General features: G+C 43.3%; 1 protein-coding gene across 6 annotated transcripts in view; it reads left to right on the forward strand.

Annotated features, from left to right (window-relative positions):
- Positions 1-16,047, forward strand: part of DISC1 (disrupted in schizophrenia 1) — a 430,525-nt gene that overhangs the window by 168,494 nt on the left and 245,984 nt on the right. For all 6 annotated transcript variants that reach the window (XM_011997303.1, XM_011997304.1, XM_011997306.1 and 3 more), the window contains exon 6: positions 1,049-1,284. In XM_011997303.1, the coding sequence (XP_011852693.1) occupies positions 1,049-1,284 (236 nt within the window). The remainder of the gene's footprint in view (positions 1-1,048; positions 1,285-16,047) is intronic.

Below are 16,047 nucleotides of genomic sequence, written 5' to 3' on the forward strand. Positions count from 1 at the left end.
AAAAAAAAAAAAACTGAAAGAAAAAGAAAAGAATAGGGTAGAGGAAGTCAAAGGTGGAAGTAGAGAGGTTAGTTGAGAGACTTTGTCAGTAAGACTGTAATCTTGGAGCAATTGGGGACACTGAGGCTTTACTTTTTTCTTAGAATGTCTTGGTAGTAGACATTCTTTAGTAACTCCCAATTCTTCTCCCCACTCCCATACTTGAAGTGGGTTCAGGAGGTAGAAGTTGCGGGTAATGCACCTTGGGGCTGAGAGAACGTGAATAAGAAGTTAGAGACACCCAGGATTAGAGTTGTGCTCTTATCAGCATAAAACTTGGGAGTATGTTAATTAAGAGTCTTATTTTTGATTCAGAATCATATGGGCAGTGAGATGATGATCTGCTATAACACTGTGCACACGATGGGCGTTCATTACCTGCTGCTTGTTTAGTTAATTGACCTTAATGTTAAATGATATTTTATGGATTCTTTGGATTTCAGTTTGCTGTATTTGCAGAAATTACATTTTTTATATTGTCATGAACTTTAGGCTGCATGGCACCATCTGCAGCATCTCATTCCTCTCTCAGCCCTGTAGACTTAAGAAGTCATTTTTTACCTTTCTCTCTACTTTGAATTCTTGTGTTTGGGGACAGACTAACAAAGGGTTGCTTGCATTTCTTGTTTTGGTCTGTGGCTGGGGTTACCTGCTTAGCTCAGACCTCAGGTGCGTAAGGCTCCCTGCCCTGTGTCCTAACTCGTCCATCCGAGATGAAGTAAGTCATTTATGTATCTGCTGGGTTCTTCCAAGTCAAATTCTTGGCTCACCCCCCATAGTTATTTAATGCTCGGGAGGGAATGTTTTTCCTTATGCCAACTCATTAGAAATATAAAGCTGGCATGATTTTTCCAGTTCAGCAAACCTCCAAAAATCTGCCTGCCTCAGAAGGGGAGCTTCCTGGTTCTTGTGCATATGGCCAATTCTCATTTAAACGAGTCATTATCCTCAGAGCAGTTTGCCGTGAGCAGGGTTAATTTATAAAATCTCGACTCCTCATTCTCTATAGAAAGAAATCCAAGCTCTCCAAGCAAGGATGTCGGTGCTGGAAGCCAAAGATCAACAGCTGAGAAGGGAAATAGAGGAGAAAGAGCAACAACTCCGGTGGGAGGGCTGCGACCTGACCCCACTGGTGGGCCGGCTGTCCCTGGGTCAGCTGCGGGAGGTCAGCAAGGCCTTGCAGGACACCCTGGCCTCAGCCGGTCAGATTCCCTTCCATGCAGAGCCACCGGAAACCATAAGGAGGTACTGGTGATTTCCTAACTGATTTTGGGCCACTCACCTCTTTGACCTGTTCATTGGAATGATTTTGTCTAATGCCTTTCATCTCTAAACATTTCCTGAACAGTCTGTGTTTATCAGTGGAAGCACCATTAGTGTTTTGGGTGGGAAAATTCTTCACGGTGTGGGGCAGTCCTGAGCATTGCAAGTTATTTCACCTCCTGGCCACTCAACCCACTAAATGCCAGCGCTCCTCCCCATTCCAATATGCACCCTCCCCATTTCCAAACACCCTCCCCATTTCCAAACACCCTCAGGACACCCTGTCTCCCTTTGAGAACTATTGGAGTTCAATGGGCTAAAGATCCTGATGCCAACTTTTGCTGAGGATGATCATCTGGAGAGGGGCGAACTATGCCTCTCACTAAGGGAGGAGGTGAACCACTGAGAGAGGGACAGCCAGTGACAAAGTTTCCATCTGGAAGAATGGATTGTTATTGGCAGCTAAAATGCACTGGGTGCTTACCATGCACCAGGCACTGTTATAAGCTGACTCTATGAGTTACTTCTGTTGTTATATTCATTTTACAGGCGAGGAAAAAAAGTTTAAGAAGGTTATAATTTGCCCAAAGTCCTAATTCATAAGAGAAAAACCTGATATTTACACTCCTGTTGATTAATTCTGAAACCTGGATCTGCAGAAGTGAAGCATTTGAAAGAAGCCAGTGTAGAGCCAGCTGGCTCAACAGGTCAGAGAGATTGCTTGGTCCAGTATTTTTAACTAATTGGACGTGATCCTGTGAACCTAATTTTTGCTATGAAGTATTGGTTGTCTTTTAGAAAATGCTGACTTAGGGAGAATATCCAGTAGTTCTATTCAGCCAAATGAACCCATCTTACATACATCAATAGCTACCTTTGTTGTTCAGAGAATAGGCTCTTCTTAGGCCAGATGGGGAGAGTCAGACAAATTGTGAAACAGGAAAACCTTGAAGTCTTATAAAGAGAAGTTGCAGAGACTAGTATTGTTACAAAACCTGGAGAAACAGATCACTCAACATCACGACTGTTATCATCATCTATAAGGATTTTCATAGAGGCCAGATGCAAACTGAGGGTGCCATCTGTTTGTAATTTACTCAGCTTTCTAACATGCAATTGCAAAGGGAAAGATATGCTTTGTTTCATGGACAATGACCCACGAGCTTGAAAAGAAACTTCCTGATAGCACGTGGCCTTTCTGGATGTGTCACTGGTGGAGCTTACAGTGCTTGCATGGAGGCCATCATTTCTGACTATGGCTTGTTGGGAACTCCCTGGCCAATGTCAGAGACAGGCTGGAAGTAGAGGGCATGTGCTGGGGTCAAGGACACCCAATGATTTTAGGTTTGGGTGTGATAATAGAAATCAAAGAAGCCATTTGAATTTTCCAATGTCTGTGTTCTGGATCAAATAACTTAGCAGGAGGAGATGAAGTGTTACCATCCCAGAGACATCATAGACACTTTTTGTGTGGAGCCAACAAAAATGGTTTTCTTCCAGTGAACAAAAGGAGAACCCTTTTTAAGCACTGGAGAATCAGAAGCTCCACAGTATGGAAGCTGACAGAGCAGGGGTGCATAAAAGGACAGGAACCAATTAAAAGATACGTTCATTTGAATTTCTTTCATCCCTGGGATTTCAATCCCTCTGCTTTAAAACAAGTTCCTTATTTTCTCCTGCAAGTCTTCCTTTGATGTGAGGGTCTTAGAAGAACCACTTTTACCCAGTGAGCTTGGTTCTCCTCCCACATGAAACCCATGGTTCTTGTTCCACCCCCTCCTGACTGCACTCCCATTTTCTGTAATGGGATTGTGATGTGGGGGTGGGGGAGGGAGGAGAGGGAAAAGATGGGGGACACAGTGTCCAAGGTTTTCTGTGGATCACATCCTGCCGTGTGGGGCGTGAGGTTCCATCTATTTATTTGGCGTAAATTGAGGAGAATGGGGATTTGCAGCTCATCTCTCTCTAGCACCATTAGCTCAGCCTCCCCTGGCTTCTTGTTGGTTTTATGTGTCAGGAAAACCAGGGGAGGGCAGCCTGTGACCTCATGTGGCATGCATATGGCTAACTGCAAAGTGAGGGAGGAATAATTATGGTAATAATCACAGTGATGACGTGGAGGGCTGCCTAGGATGCTTTCTAACGTTCTTTAGCAATGCTTGACTGGCTTGTATTCATCTGGGGTTGAGTCCTTCATTCCTCAGCTCCTGGGATTTTTCATGCTTCATGTAAAATGTGTTCTGGCAGCTCACGGACGAATTGTCGCTTGTTGTGCATTTGGAAGAAACATGTCACATCTTTTTACAAACCATTGGCACAAAGTGTGAAACAAACTCAACCCCTGGTTACAGCAGGGCTGGCTGGGCCTTGGTGGGAGAATCCGGGAGCCTCGCAGCAGGGCTGGGCTGGGGAAGCTGGTAGGTGGAGAGCAGCCAGGCCTTCTGTGGTGTCCATGTCCCCAACCACTAGCTAAACTGCCCAGGGCTCCCTGGCCAGGGGCAGTAATTATGCAGGGTGCTGCAGGCATCCTCATCACGCCTGTGCTCAGCTCCACACCACGCAGTCCCTGCTGATGTCAGGCCTCCTTGCAAGTGAGATTTGAAATAATGTAATTCACCAGCTCACAACTGAATGGGAAAAAAAATCAATAGTTCCTCTTTCCCCTCAGAAGCATATCATATTAGAGTGAGGAGACACTGAAACAACAAGGCCTGAATTGGAAAACTGATCCCGAATCTAGGATCGTAGTAGAGATTCTCCAAGACGGTTGCCTGGAGGCAGCCGTGTGGGAGAGATCCCATTAATGCTCTTGCCCCAGGGGTAGTGTGAGGCAGCCACCAAACTGCAATAATGCAGAGACTGCAGAGAAAATCCCTGCAGCGTATCAGCAGCCTCCAAGCTGCTTTTCCATTCGTGAAGATTGTTGTTCTTTAATCTCCACTTCTGGGCTTTGCCTTTCTCTCTCCTCTGTCTTTGCCTTCTACCTGATTGGTTTGCCAAGACAATGGCTTTATGGGACTGAGAGCATTAGAAATCATCTGGAGAAAGAGGAGAGCTTTGCATTTTTCCAGAAATTCTGATTTTTTTCCCCCCTTTTTTGGTAAGGACTTTTCTTTCTTTTTTAGAGATGGTGTTTCCCTCTGTCACATGGGCGGGAGTGCAGTGGTATGATCATGGCTCATTACAGCCTTTTACTCCTGAGCTCAAGTGATCCTCCTGCCTCAGCCTTCCAAGTGCTGGGATTATAAGTGCATGTTGCCATGCCTGGCTAATTTTTTAATTTTTTGTAGAGATGGGGGGGTGGTCTTGCTGTGTTGCCAGGTTGGACTTGAACTCCTGGCCTGAAGTGATCTTTCTACCTCAGCCTCCTGGGTCACTGGGATTACAGGTTTTTTTTTTTTCCCCACCCCTCCTTTTTAAGTAAAGTAGACATCTTGCTTTTCCCAGGAATTCATGAGGCAGATAAATATTTGCCAAGACAGCAAATGCAGTGAGACAGAAGTGTGTGAGCAATGCGGGCCAGATGGGTGCCCGGAGTGAGGCTTCCCTGCATAGGCAACATCTGCAGCGTTCAGGACCTCCCTGCAGGTTTGCCCTCTCCACTCAGATTTATCCTGTCTGTCCTTCTTAGTTAATTTGGTGATGATGCTCATACACTAATTTTAATATCTCTGTTATTTACAAACTGTCCTACTTGCTTACAATAACCCTATAAAGTCTGTTGGGCAATATAATGTTTTTATGCCCATTTTGCAGATGAGGTTGCTGAGGGTCTAAGTTCACACAGCCGTAAAAGTGGTGCCCTCATGTCTTTGGCCAATTTTTAATGCAGAGGGAATCCAGAGATGGTTAACACTTATGGCCTGGGAGAGACCAGGCCTTGGACAGAGTGCTTGGTCAAGCAATGGAAAGAAGTCCAGCCCAGCAGAGCATGGGTCTGTAGGCCCAAGGACAAGAGAATGGATGTCCCTCTAGGCCAGGGATGGTTGTCTCTGTGCGCCTAGTGTTGCCTAGTTGGATTGGAGCCAAGGGGTATCTAAAAATAGGCAGCCTGGGGAGACCAAACAGGCAACTGTCTCAAGTCAGAGAGGTCTGTCAGACTTCCCAAAGAAAGAAATGCGAGAGGAAGAGAAACTGGAAAGCAAGGCCCCGCCCCAGGGCTAGAGGAACTGGTATTACTGTCTATGAAAAGAGGGTTTGAACTGGATGATGTGGAAGGTCCTTTCTGGTTCTACAATACTTTGCACTTTAGGATTTTGTGAAATAAGTTAAAATAAACTGCCTTAAAATCCCTCATAATTCTATTCCTAGGAGCTCTATGTGAAGTTCCTCTTTGAAGTTCCCTGGGCAGGCTGTGACCATCCACAGGCCACGGTGCTCTAGCTGGCACTTTCCTAAGGGCTGGTCCCTAGAGCAGGGACCTGAGCAAACCTGCTTTCCAACCATGGCTGCTGCTGCTCAGAGCTTAGACCTCGCCTCGCCACTGTGTATCCTCCCATTTTCTTCTGGAAAGTCGTCATTACAGGCAACGTGAAAAGTTTACCAAATTATAATCTGGTAAAGGAGCAAGAGGGTTGGAAAAGAAGGAAGAAAATCCCCCCTATCTGACTGGGTACAGATGCTGCTCACCAGGAAATATCGGTTCCCAAGAAAACAGAACCCCCATTTCCAGTTTTCATTGTGTTGTAAATTAAAAATAAAATCTTAAGCCCCCAACCACTGAACGGATTCCCTCTTGGCCGAGGAGACCCCAGAGACTCCATACAAACTGAGTTCCCAGCCCCAATGGGCCGGGAGGTTGGATTTGGCTTGTTATAATCCCTCCCTTTTGTAGCTTAGACACAACAACTGACCAGCATCATTGCTAAAACGAGATCATAAGAACTGACAGAACAGACTCTCGGTGGTAATGAGATACCAAATTATAAACAAGACCTAAGGCCATGCCAGGCAGGGATAAGTCACACACCCCTGCACCTAAAGAATAAACGACCTTCTAACTGCCACCTGGGTTTTCTTTTTCCCTAGCAGCTAAACAAGCACTGGCCTTGAGATGAGCTATCTTAAAACCATGGCATTCCTTCCACCGCCAGACGCTGACTGACTGACTCCCTGTTCCACCAGCCATAACTGCAGCTTTCATTAGAAAAGGTTCTGATTTCAGTAACTGTCTTCTGATACAAAGACCAACTGTGGACTACTTCTGGCCTATTTACAGAGACACTTGAGTGCCTTTGTGTTCTGAAAAGACCTTTTACATAGAGGGCCTAATTGTAATACATGTAAATGTTAAGTCTCCACCCCAAGGTGAACATAAGTTGTATATAACATGTGTGCTTATTCAGTATGCATGCATTAGGACCACCTTCATGAATATTCATAGCTCCTGCTATAACCTGTGGAATATGTGCACTTGGTCAAGCTATTCTGCGTAAATTCCTGTCTTACCTGTCCCTCCCTTAAAGTGCCTGCTATTGGCTTCTACCGGAGCCTATGCTTCCCAGCCTGTTAGAATGGCAACATTGCAGGCTTTAACCCCCTTATAAGAAATAAAGCTCTTTCTAAATTGATAAATTGTGTGATTTTTAAGTTAACAGGCTGTATTTGAGAAACTCAAGGGAGGAATTCTATTTTACTTGCAGATTTAAAAAAAGACTTTATTTTGTGCTACAGTAACATTTACCATGATTTTTGAATAACTTAGAACAAAGGAGGGTGAAAAAATGGATATGTATTTTATCATGTTGTATTTTAATGTTTTACAAATTCTCTGTGCTTGTTTCTTTAAGAAACTTACAACACGAATCTATTATTCTTAATATTATTATTGTTTAGGTAGCTCTTTGGAGGCTTGTGATTTGTAGACTCACCCATTTCTCTTTTATATAATTTAGGCATTAGGTTAATTATTTTCAACTGGAGCCCCATGGATTATCAAAGATGGGAGATAGTCATCTTAAAATGATCATAGCTAGTTCTAATATTGCAGCTGCAAGTCAACTCTCACAAACATGAAAGCATGTGGCCTATCTTAAGTCTTTCTCCTAGTCAATTTCAATTTTTAGTTTCCTTTATTATCACCTTGAGAACTGTTCTGTACTTAATTTCTGTGTAATTTACATGTCTTCTGCACTCTTCTGTTCCCTTTATCAAATTCTCTTATTCTTTCCTTTTTGTAAGCTGTATGTTACTTTTCCCTGCTTTAACTTTTCAGATGTTAATTTAGTATGTCAGGCTAAACTCTTCTTCAGACCTTGAGCTGAAACTCTGGAAGAAGTACAGAAGTTTTGGAATCTTCCAGCAGAAGGTAATTTAGCTCTGCTCAGAAAGACCCTTCTCTAGTGACTGCTGGGAATATCCCCAGGTTGGAAATGCCAGCTCATTGCTTGCTGAGAATTTAATCAGTTAAGAGCACATCTTTTTCAAGCTGTGGAAGGGTGATTAATCTACCCTGTGCTGATAGCTAGGCTGCTAGGATGACTGAAACCAAAGTCAGACAGAACCTCTAGATTTCCTGTAGCTGCTTTCAGTGCGGGGAGGCGGGGGTAGGGGGTGGGATGCTGTGTCTTTTATAGAGATCGTTGTTAAACCTTCATCTTGACTTTCATTGTCATTACTATTTTGTACTTCCTCTTTTGCAAATTTCCTTAGCTTCCTCTTTGAGTCATGTTGCTATTGGTGTTTGAATTCCTTATTCAGTTTCTCCTTTAGTCAACTGAATTTTTCTCCTACTGTTGATTCATTTTGCTCACCAGTGGTCTATTTTTGCATTTTTTATCCAGTAAAGTATGTCCATCTTTAGTTTACCCACAGAAACATTTTAGGAAATGAAATTGACAGTATTCCCCAGTTTTAGGAATCAGGCTGATCTGTTGCTTTGTCAACAGATTTTGAGAGACGCTTGAGAGAAATGTAAGGTTAAAATTGTCTCTGCAAACTTGAGCTGTACATATGCTTATTCTTAGCCAGACGCCAGTTAATTAAAGATGATTCAGAAGAAAAGAATAAATCCACAGCAGAAAGTACAACGTTTTTGGCAAACTTCATAGTTATGGAAAGTATAAATACTTAGAAATTTAGGAGAAGCAAGAATATATTTAAAAAATTAGTATTAAATATAAATGCAAATGACTGCGCACAGTGGCTCATGTCTGTAATCCCAGGACTTTGGGAGGATCACTTGAGGTCAGGAGTTTCAGACCAACCTGGTCAACATGGCAAAACCCTGTCTCTACCAAAAAAAAAAAAAAAAAAAAATTAGCCAGGTGTGGTGGCGCGTCTGTGTAGTTCCAGCTACTCGGGAGGCTGAGGTAGGAGAGTCACTTGAACACAGGAGGTGAAGGTTTCAGTGAGCGGAGATCATGTCACTGTAATCCAGCCTGGGTGACAGAGCAAGACTGTCTCAACAAATAAAAATAAATATATAAAAAAAAAATAAATGCAAGCAGTTCTGGGTATTTATTTAAAAATCTCAGTTGTTCCCATGGGAACAACTGGACATTCCTTATTAAATAATCAGAATAAAGGGAGGGCAGTAATTGAAATGGAAATATGAAGTTGCTTTTGGATCACTTAACAGAATAAGCCTGGATGTAGTATCATTTTCCCCTTAGATTAAATTGTAGTATTTAATGGGCTGAACTCACATGAGTTTTGGGGGGTGGGGAAAAGTTCTAGAGCCCAAGTACTGAAATCGTGTTTGAACATTTAAATACGTCATGGTTATGAGAATAGTTGAAAATACGGAGCTGACTTGGTTACCAGTCTCCAAAAAATAAGAAGCTGGTAATTTATTTCCTTATTGTTGTAAAAAGGAATCGTTAAACAGCTTGTGAGGAAAGGGTAGAAAGGAGAATGGTTATAATCTGAACATAAGGCTGTTCATATTTCTGATTCCTGTTCTCGTTTTTTCATTATTAAACCACCAAAATCTCCTACAGATAAATGTCTGTAAGTCAAAATGTTTTTGGCACATGAATTATAGTTTCAGTTTGGAATAAGATTGTTTGAGGCAATGAGAAAGATCTGGTTGAATTAACACTTGGAATATTTGGATAAGCCAAATAGCAAGTTCATCAGTTAAAAATAAAGCTGTGATTTTTTATGAAACTGGACTTCGATGCAAACTGTGATGCTGTGATGTCAGGCGGAGCTTCCCAGTAAGCACGGGGACCTGCAAGAGATGGCACAGGGTGAGGGTGTGAACGCGTGCATGTGCTACCTTACTCGTACCTGCCAATTTGGAAAGTTCAGCAAATTCACTATTAGGGCTTACTCCTTTCCTCTGCTCACTGCCTTTGCATCAGCACCTCGATCACAGGAAATCTTTTCCAAGGAAAGATCAGAAATCCTTATGTTCATTTTTTTCCTCTCCCTCCATTGTCCCTTATGATACGAGTTACATGGGTGTATCTTACTAAAAAGAGTTTATGGTCTTATAAAATGTGACATCAGCCGGGCACAGTGGCTCACGCCTGTAATCCTGGCACTTTGGGAGGCCGAGGCGGGCAGATCCCGAGGTCAGGAGTTTGAGACCAGCTTGACCAACATGGTGAAACCCCCTCTCTACTAAAAATGCAAAAATTATCTGGGTGTGGCGGTGTGCGCCTGTAATCCCAGCCACTCAGGAGGCTGAGGCAGGAGAATCGCTTGAACCTGGGAGGTGGAGGTTGCAGTGAGCTGAAATTCCCCACTGCACTCCAGCCTGGGTGACAGGTTGAGATTCTGTCTCAAAAAAAAAAAAAAAAAAAAAAAAAAGTGACACCTCATTTTCAGTTTGCTGAGTTATTTGGAGAAGTTGTACTGTACTAAAAGGACTCAGAATAATGGAGTGTAGCACCCTAGTTGAAAACACAGGATCCTTGAAATTCAGAGAAATAGGGAGAATGTGAGTCATGATGTGATGTATACTCAGAGAAGGAATCAAAGAACTGAATGTTCAAGTATTTCCCTGGCCTAGTTTCCTTTGATTCTTTTACTTAATGTCCTTTGCCTGGGCCGGAAAAACTCTAAATATATTTATTCCACCCTTGTTAAAAATTTATGTGCCTGATTTTGGTCAGATTACTCTAAAATATTTTCTTACTATAATACAGGTATGGTATATGTCTGCATGATTTATTAAATGGTCTTTCTATACTTCATTCCTCCCATGATCCTCAAAAGATGAGCTAGTTGGTGAGCACGAAGGTGAATGTCTGTTTTGAGTCCAGCAAACTCTCTGACTTCAGCCACCACTGAACTGGAAAGAAGTAACATGCTTTGCCAAAGGTGGCAAGGATGGCCCGCAGAGGCCCTGGTGCTCCTACCTCTCAGTTCAAATCTCTCTCCACTGCACCACACTGGCTTTCCCAGAAGTCAAGGTCTCAGATAACCAGCTTGAGTCATTTTTATAAATAGCCATATAGAATGGCTTGCTTCTGATGAATTTATGTACCCTGTTGTGCCTTTACAAGATCATCTGAAGTCTAGAGGAATTTGTGGCATTTGTGCCTCTGTGCTCCATGAATGTCTGATGGGTGCCATGTGACATTATCAGCTGTGAGGATAGAAGGGTCTAAGGAAGGATAAAGACCAAGTAGATAAACCTGAATTTCCTAAAGCTGTTTCCACAGTCATTTTGTTTTCCATTTGTCCTCTGACAGAAGGTGAGGGGCAAGGTTGTTCATGTCAATGGATTTGTGTGTATTGTGTGTGTGTGTTATTTTATTTTATTTATTTATTTATTTATTTATTTATTTATTTACACAAGGTCTTGCTTTGCCACCCAGGCTGGAGTGCAGTGGTGCGATCATAGCTCACTGTAGCCTCAGCCTCCTGGGCTCAAGGAATCCTCCCACCTCAGCTTCCCGAGTAGCTGGGATCACAGACACATGCCACCATGCTTGGCTAATTTTTGTATTATTATTATTATTATTATTTTTTGGTAGAGACGGAGTTTCACCATGTTGTCCAGGCTGGTCTTGAATGCCTGTGCTCAAGTGATCTGCCCATCTTGGCCTCCCAAAGTGCATGGATTACAGGTGTGACCCACCATACCTGGCTGTGTAAGTGTGTTTTAATTCAAGACCCAAGTGGCGCCTATGCTAAGATAGCTGTCATTTTGCTCTTTCCATCATTTGTGGTTTGCTTTAGTAATAATCTCTCATTCTTAAACTGATTTTTACAAAACAGGAAATGGGATGGGATAGTGAATAGAGGGAGAGGGAGAGGGTAGAGAGAAGGCTGTTCAGAGATGAAATTGATATTCCTCATCTCCTGTAGCTTTTTGCTAAAGTGGAACTTCAGCATAAAGCCATACATACACAGGCAGGAAGATGAGCGGACAACTGTCTGCAGGGAGCAGACCCTTTGCATAGTTAGCTTCCAAGCTGAAAAACACGTCCCTCACTTAGTGTAAAAAATGACATGTATCTCCTGTATATTTCTGTCTCTATTATCTATTACATTTCTAATATCGAATGTATCTTTATTATCTATATTTCTGTCTGATCTAATATATCCTGTATATTTCTGTCTCTATTACTCTATTATAGAGTAAAAAAAGACACATGTCTCCTGTATATTTCTGTCTCTGTTATCAATGTTATCTGGTACTTTATAAAACCTATGTGGTTTTTAGATTCTCTAAATATCTATAAATAAAAAAGGCTAGTAAAAGATTTTTGAATGATAGAGCAGTGAAAGAATATGGGATAGTAGACCTGGAAGGATTTTAGAAATAATTGAGTTCAACTTCCTCATTTTGCAGCTGAGAAAATGGAGCCCCAGATGAAAAGTGACTTGTTCAAAGTCTTGCAGAAAGTTAGTGGGGTAGTGGTGTAATTCTCTGAGTGTCGTTAATATTCTTTTTCTGCAGAGGTCCAGATAAGAACAGGAACAGAGTTTGTTCTTCAAAGGCTCATCTTTGGGGCAGGTGTGTGGTTGTCACCCTGGGAGTGCCTCTGATGCTGAGAGCCAAGGCTTTGCCTCCAGTGCCAGGTGCTAAGGTGGTCATGGCTGGGTTACTGGTGGTATGAGGAACTGGTAATAAACTACCAAAGATTGCATGGAATGAGAGGTGGTTTCTCTAGGATATAACATTAAAGGGGTCTATCCAGGCCTGCCTGACATTGTGTCCCAGAGTAAGGGGTCAAATGGAACTTCCCACCTTGTCTTCCTACCCTTGCACCTGTCCCACACCATGATAGGTTTTATATGGGGACCTAGCCTGTATGTCCAGGTAATATCTACACCCTTCAAAATAGCCTGTGCTCGACTACTGCTTGGGTCTAGAGGTATGCCCACTGCACTGCAGTCCACCCTTGCAAGCAGTGCCCTGAGAAGAACCCTGGCAGGATACAGGCTCCTGGCTCTTCAGGAAGGCACTTCTGGTCGTGGCTGCCTGAACCAGCTTTGGGTGGCATGTACCTTTGGCCCCCCCCATTTACCCTTCCCCTCAAGGGTAAGGAGGATCAGGACAGAGCCCTCCAATGTGGCAGAGAGCAAGGGAGGAGTTCTTTTGCCTGGATTTAAGGAGAGTATTGAAAGTATTACAGAGCGAGGGTGTGGATTCAAGTATGTTATAAGGCTCTTGAGATAGGCTTCCCTAAGGGACAGGATCTGGAGAAACCGAGTAAATAGTTGTTAGTTGCTATTAGATTGGGGCGTGGGATTCTCTAACCAAATAGATGCCCAATGCAGCTGTCTTAGTCCATTTTGTTACTGCAGACTGAGTGATTTATAAAGAGAGAAGATTTATTTCTTACACTTCTGGAGGCTTGGAAGTCCGAGGTTGAGGGGGCTGCATCTGGCAAGGACCTTCTTACTGCATCATCCCATGGCAGGAAGCAGAAGGGCAAGAGAGATCGAGAGAGAGAGAGAGAGAGAGAGCACGTGTGTGAGAGAGAGCAGGGGGGAGAGAGAGAGAGAGAGAGAGACAGAGAAGGGGAGGGGATCAAACTCACCCTTTTATCAGGAACTCACTCCCCCAATAATGATATTAATCCATTCATGAGGGCAGATTCCTGAAAACCTAAACATTTCGTAAAGGTCCTGCCTCTCAACATGGTTGCCTTGGGAATTAAGTTTCCAACACATGAATTCTGGAGGACACACTGACATTATAGCCGTAGCTATAGGTTTTTGAGAAAGATGAGCGAGATGCTCTAAGCACAATCACTCTGAATTTTTGGAGCCATCTTCTGACCTTGGCATCATGTTGGCAGTGAGGACTCATTTGGCACTTTGCTAGAGGCAGGCTCCCAGATGAGACCACTGGTGCCCTTTGCCCAGGCCTACACCTCACTTCCAGACTTCTAGCTCTTACCATTCTAAGAGGCAGGAATGAGTGGCCCTCCACATGTCTTCCTTTCCATGCCAGCCTGTATTAGTTTGCTGCCATAATAAAGCAGCACCACAGCCACCTGGCTTAAATACAGAAATTTATCATGTCTAGAAGTCCAAGAATTGGCCGGGTGCGGTGGCCCACACCTGTAATCCCAACAGTTTGGAAGGCCGAGGTGGGTGGATCACTTGAGGTCAGGAGTTTGAGACCAGCCTGGCTAATATGGTGAAACCCCGTTTCTACTAAAAATACCAAAAAATTAGCCAGGTGTTCTGGCACAGGCCTGTAATCCCAGCTACTTGGGAGGCTGAGGCAGGAGAATCGCTTGAACCCAGAAAATGGAGGTTGCAGTGAGCTGAGATCATACCACTGCACTCCAGCCTGGGAGACAGAATGAGACTCCATCTCAAAAAAAAAAAAAAAAAAAAAAAGGCCAAGAATCAAGGTGTCAGCAGGGTTGCTTTCTTCTGGGGACTGTCAGGGAAGGATCTGCATCTCTCCTTGGCTTGTAGATGATCATTTTCTCCCTGTGTCTTTTCATGTCATCTTCCCTCTATGCATGTCTCTGAATCCACATTTCCCCTTTTATAAGGACACCAGTCATGTCGGAGTATGGTTGATCTTAACTCAAAGTACATTTGCAATGACCTATTTCCAACTGCAGTCACATTCTGAGGTATGGAGGACAGGACATCAACACACGAATTTTGTGGAGAACACAGTTCAACATGCAATATAGCCCATGAAAGGAAACCCTCCAACAGAGATAAACCGAGATAAATATGACTTCTGAGAGATGGAATTTTAAAAGAAGAGAGGACATCTGATGAGTTGACTCCAAGTTTTTAACCTCTTCTTTCTCTGTCATGCAAAGCTCCACCCCAGCCATACAGTCAAGAGCAGCTGCAGCCTTTAATCCCTGATCCTGAGGGGGCAGTGGTGGGAAGTGGGGATAAAGATGGTGCCACTCACCATCCTGTGGTTTGAGTGTGCCTCTAACAGAGGTGAGGATGCTTCCGCCCCACTCTACCCCACCCGACTTGTTTCTTAGAGAGAAGGCAAGAATGTGAGTATTATACATTAATCAAATATTTATTAGGTACACACTGTGTGCCGAGCACTTCAAGTACTTCTCCAAAGATCCTTGCCCACATGGCATTCTTTTTCTAGCGGTAAAAGGCAGAAATAAATAACAAACATAATAAATAAGTAAGTTACAGGTAGATTAGTAGAAAATGAACATGACTTGGGGGTTGGGGCGGAAGACGAGTGGATGTGAAATTTAAGCTGTCGATGGAGTAGTCAGGCCAGCCTCACTGAGCGTGTCAGACGTGAGCAAGGACTTGCAGGTGGGAGGGGGTCGGCCCATTATATGTGCTGGGGCAGAAGGTCAAGGCAGTGGAGCCTGCACCAGCCACAGCAGACTTGAGGAGCTGTCAGGAGGCCTCTGTGGCCAGGGTGGAGCAAGCAAAGAAGGGAGTTGTAGGAGAGGAGGTAAGAGATGTGATGAGAGATGGGCCATATAGGTCCTTGCAGACTTGGCTCGACCCAGGTGTGATGGAGCAGGGTTTTGGGCTGAATAGTGGCATTTTATTTGACATGCTTGTGAAGGCTCACCCTGGCTGTATCTCAAGAACAGACTGTGGAGGAGTGAGGGTAAATGCAGAAGAACTGTTCTGAGACTATTGCAGCATTTCAGAGGAGAGGTGCCTGTGGCTTGGAGCAGAGTGGTAGAAGTAGAGACAGTTCTTTGGTCGGATCAGTTATCTTTAGAATAGTTTCTCACTCCCAAGTCATTAAACCAAAATTGCCTGGCTGTATCCTCCTGTATAAATGTCTCATTCTGGCCCTTGACCAAGTCTTGGCTTGTATTATCTAGATTAGTGACTGTTATTGACTTAAATTCCATTTGCCCTTCTAATTATGGCTGAAAAGCAATCTGTCCCTCCCCAGATTGAATTTTTATTCCTTATATTTTTGACATCAGTGATTGCATTATGTTTGTGATATTGCAGGAGTATTGAAGGGAGCCCTTTTTCATTTCTAATGAATCATTTTTAAATAATAATTTTTAAATCATAACCCATAATCATTTTAAAAAATCAAAGACATTCTCACATAACATTTTCTTAGAGCCACCATTCATAATACTTAGCTCCTAAACTGCAGACAAGAATGATAATATTCTACACACATTTATTGTTGTAGCGGCCCGCAGTCTCCCAGTTGGGCAGATTGAATAGAAACTGTCAGTCTGAAGAAAACAAAAGAGTTGCCGTGTTTTCTGTTGGACCTGCTGCTGCTGCTACATGGAGTGGCAACTATTTTTACCTGGATCGTGAAGCACCAGTGTGCAGTGCCTTAATAATACATATAACTCATCATACCATGAGAAATGGAAAATTCCACATGCACGAGTC

The sequence above is a fragment of the Mandrillus leucophaeus genome, unplaced genomic scaffold (assembly GCF_000951045.1).
Source record: "Mandrillus leucophaeus isolate KB7577 unplaced genomic scaffold, Mleu.le_1.0 Scaffold537, whole genome shotgun sequence".
Taxonomy (NCBI): domain Eukaryota; kingdom Metazoa; phylum Chordata; class Mammalia; order Primates; family Cercopithecidae; genus Mandrillus; species Mandrillus leucophaeus.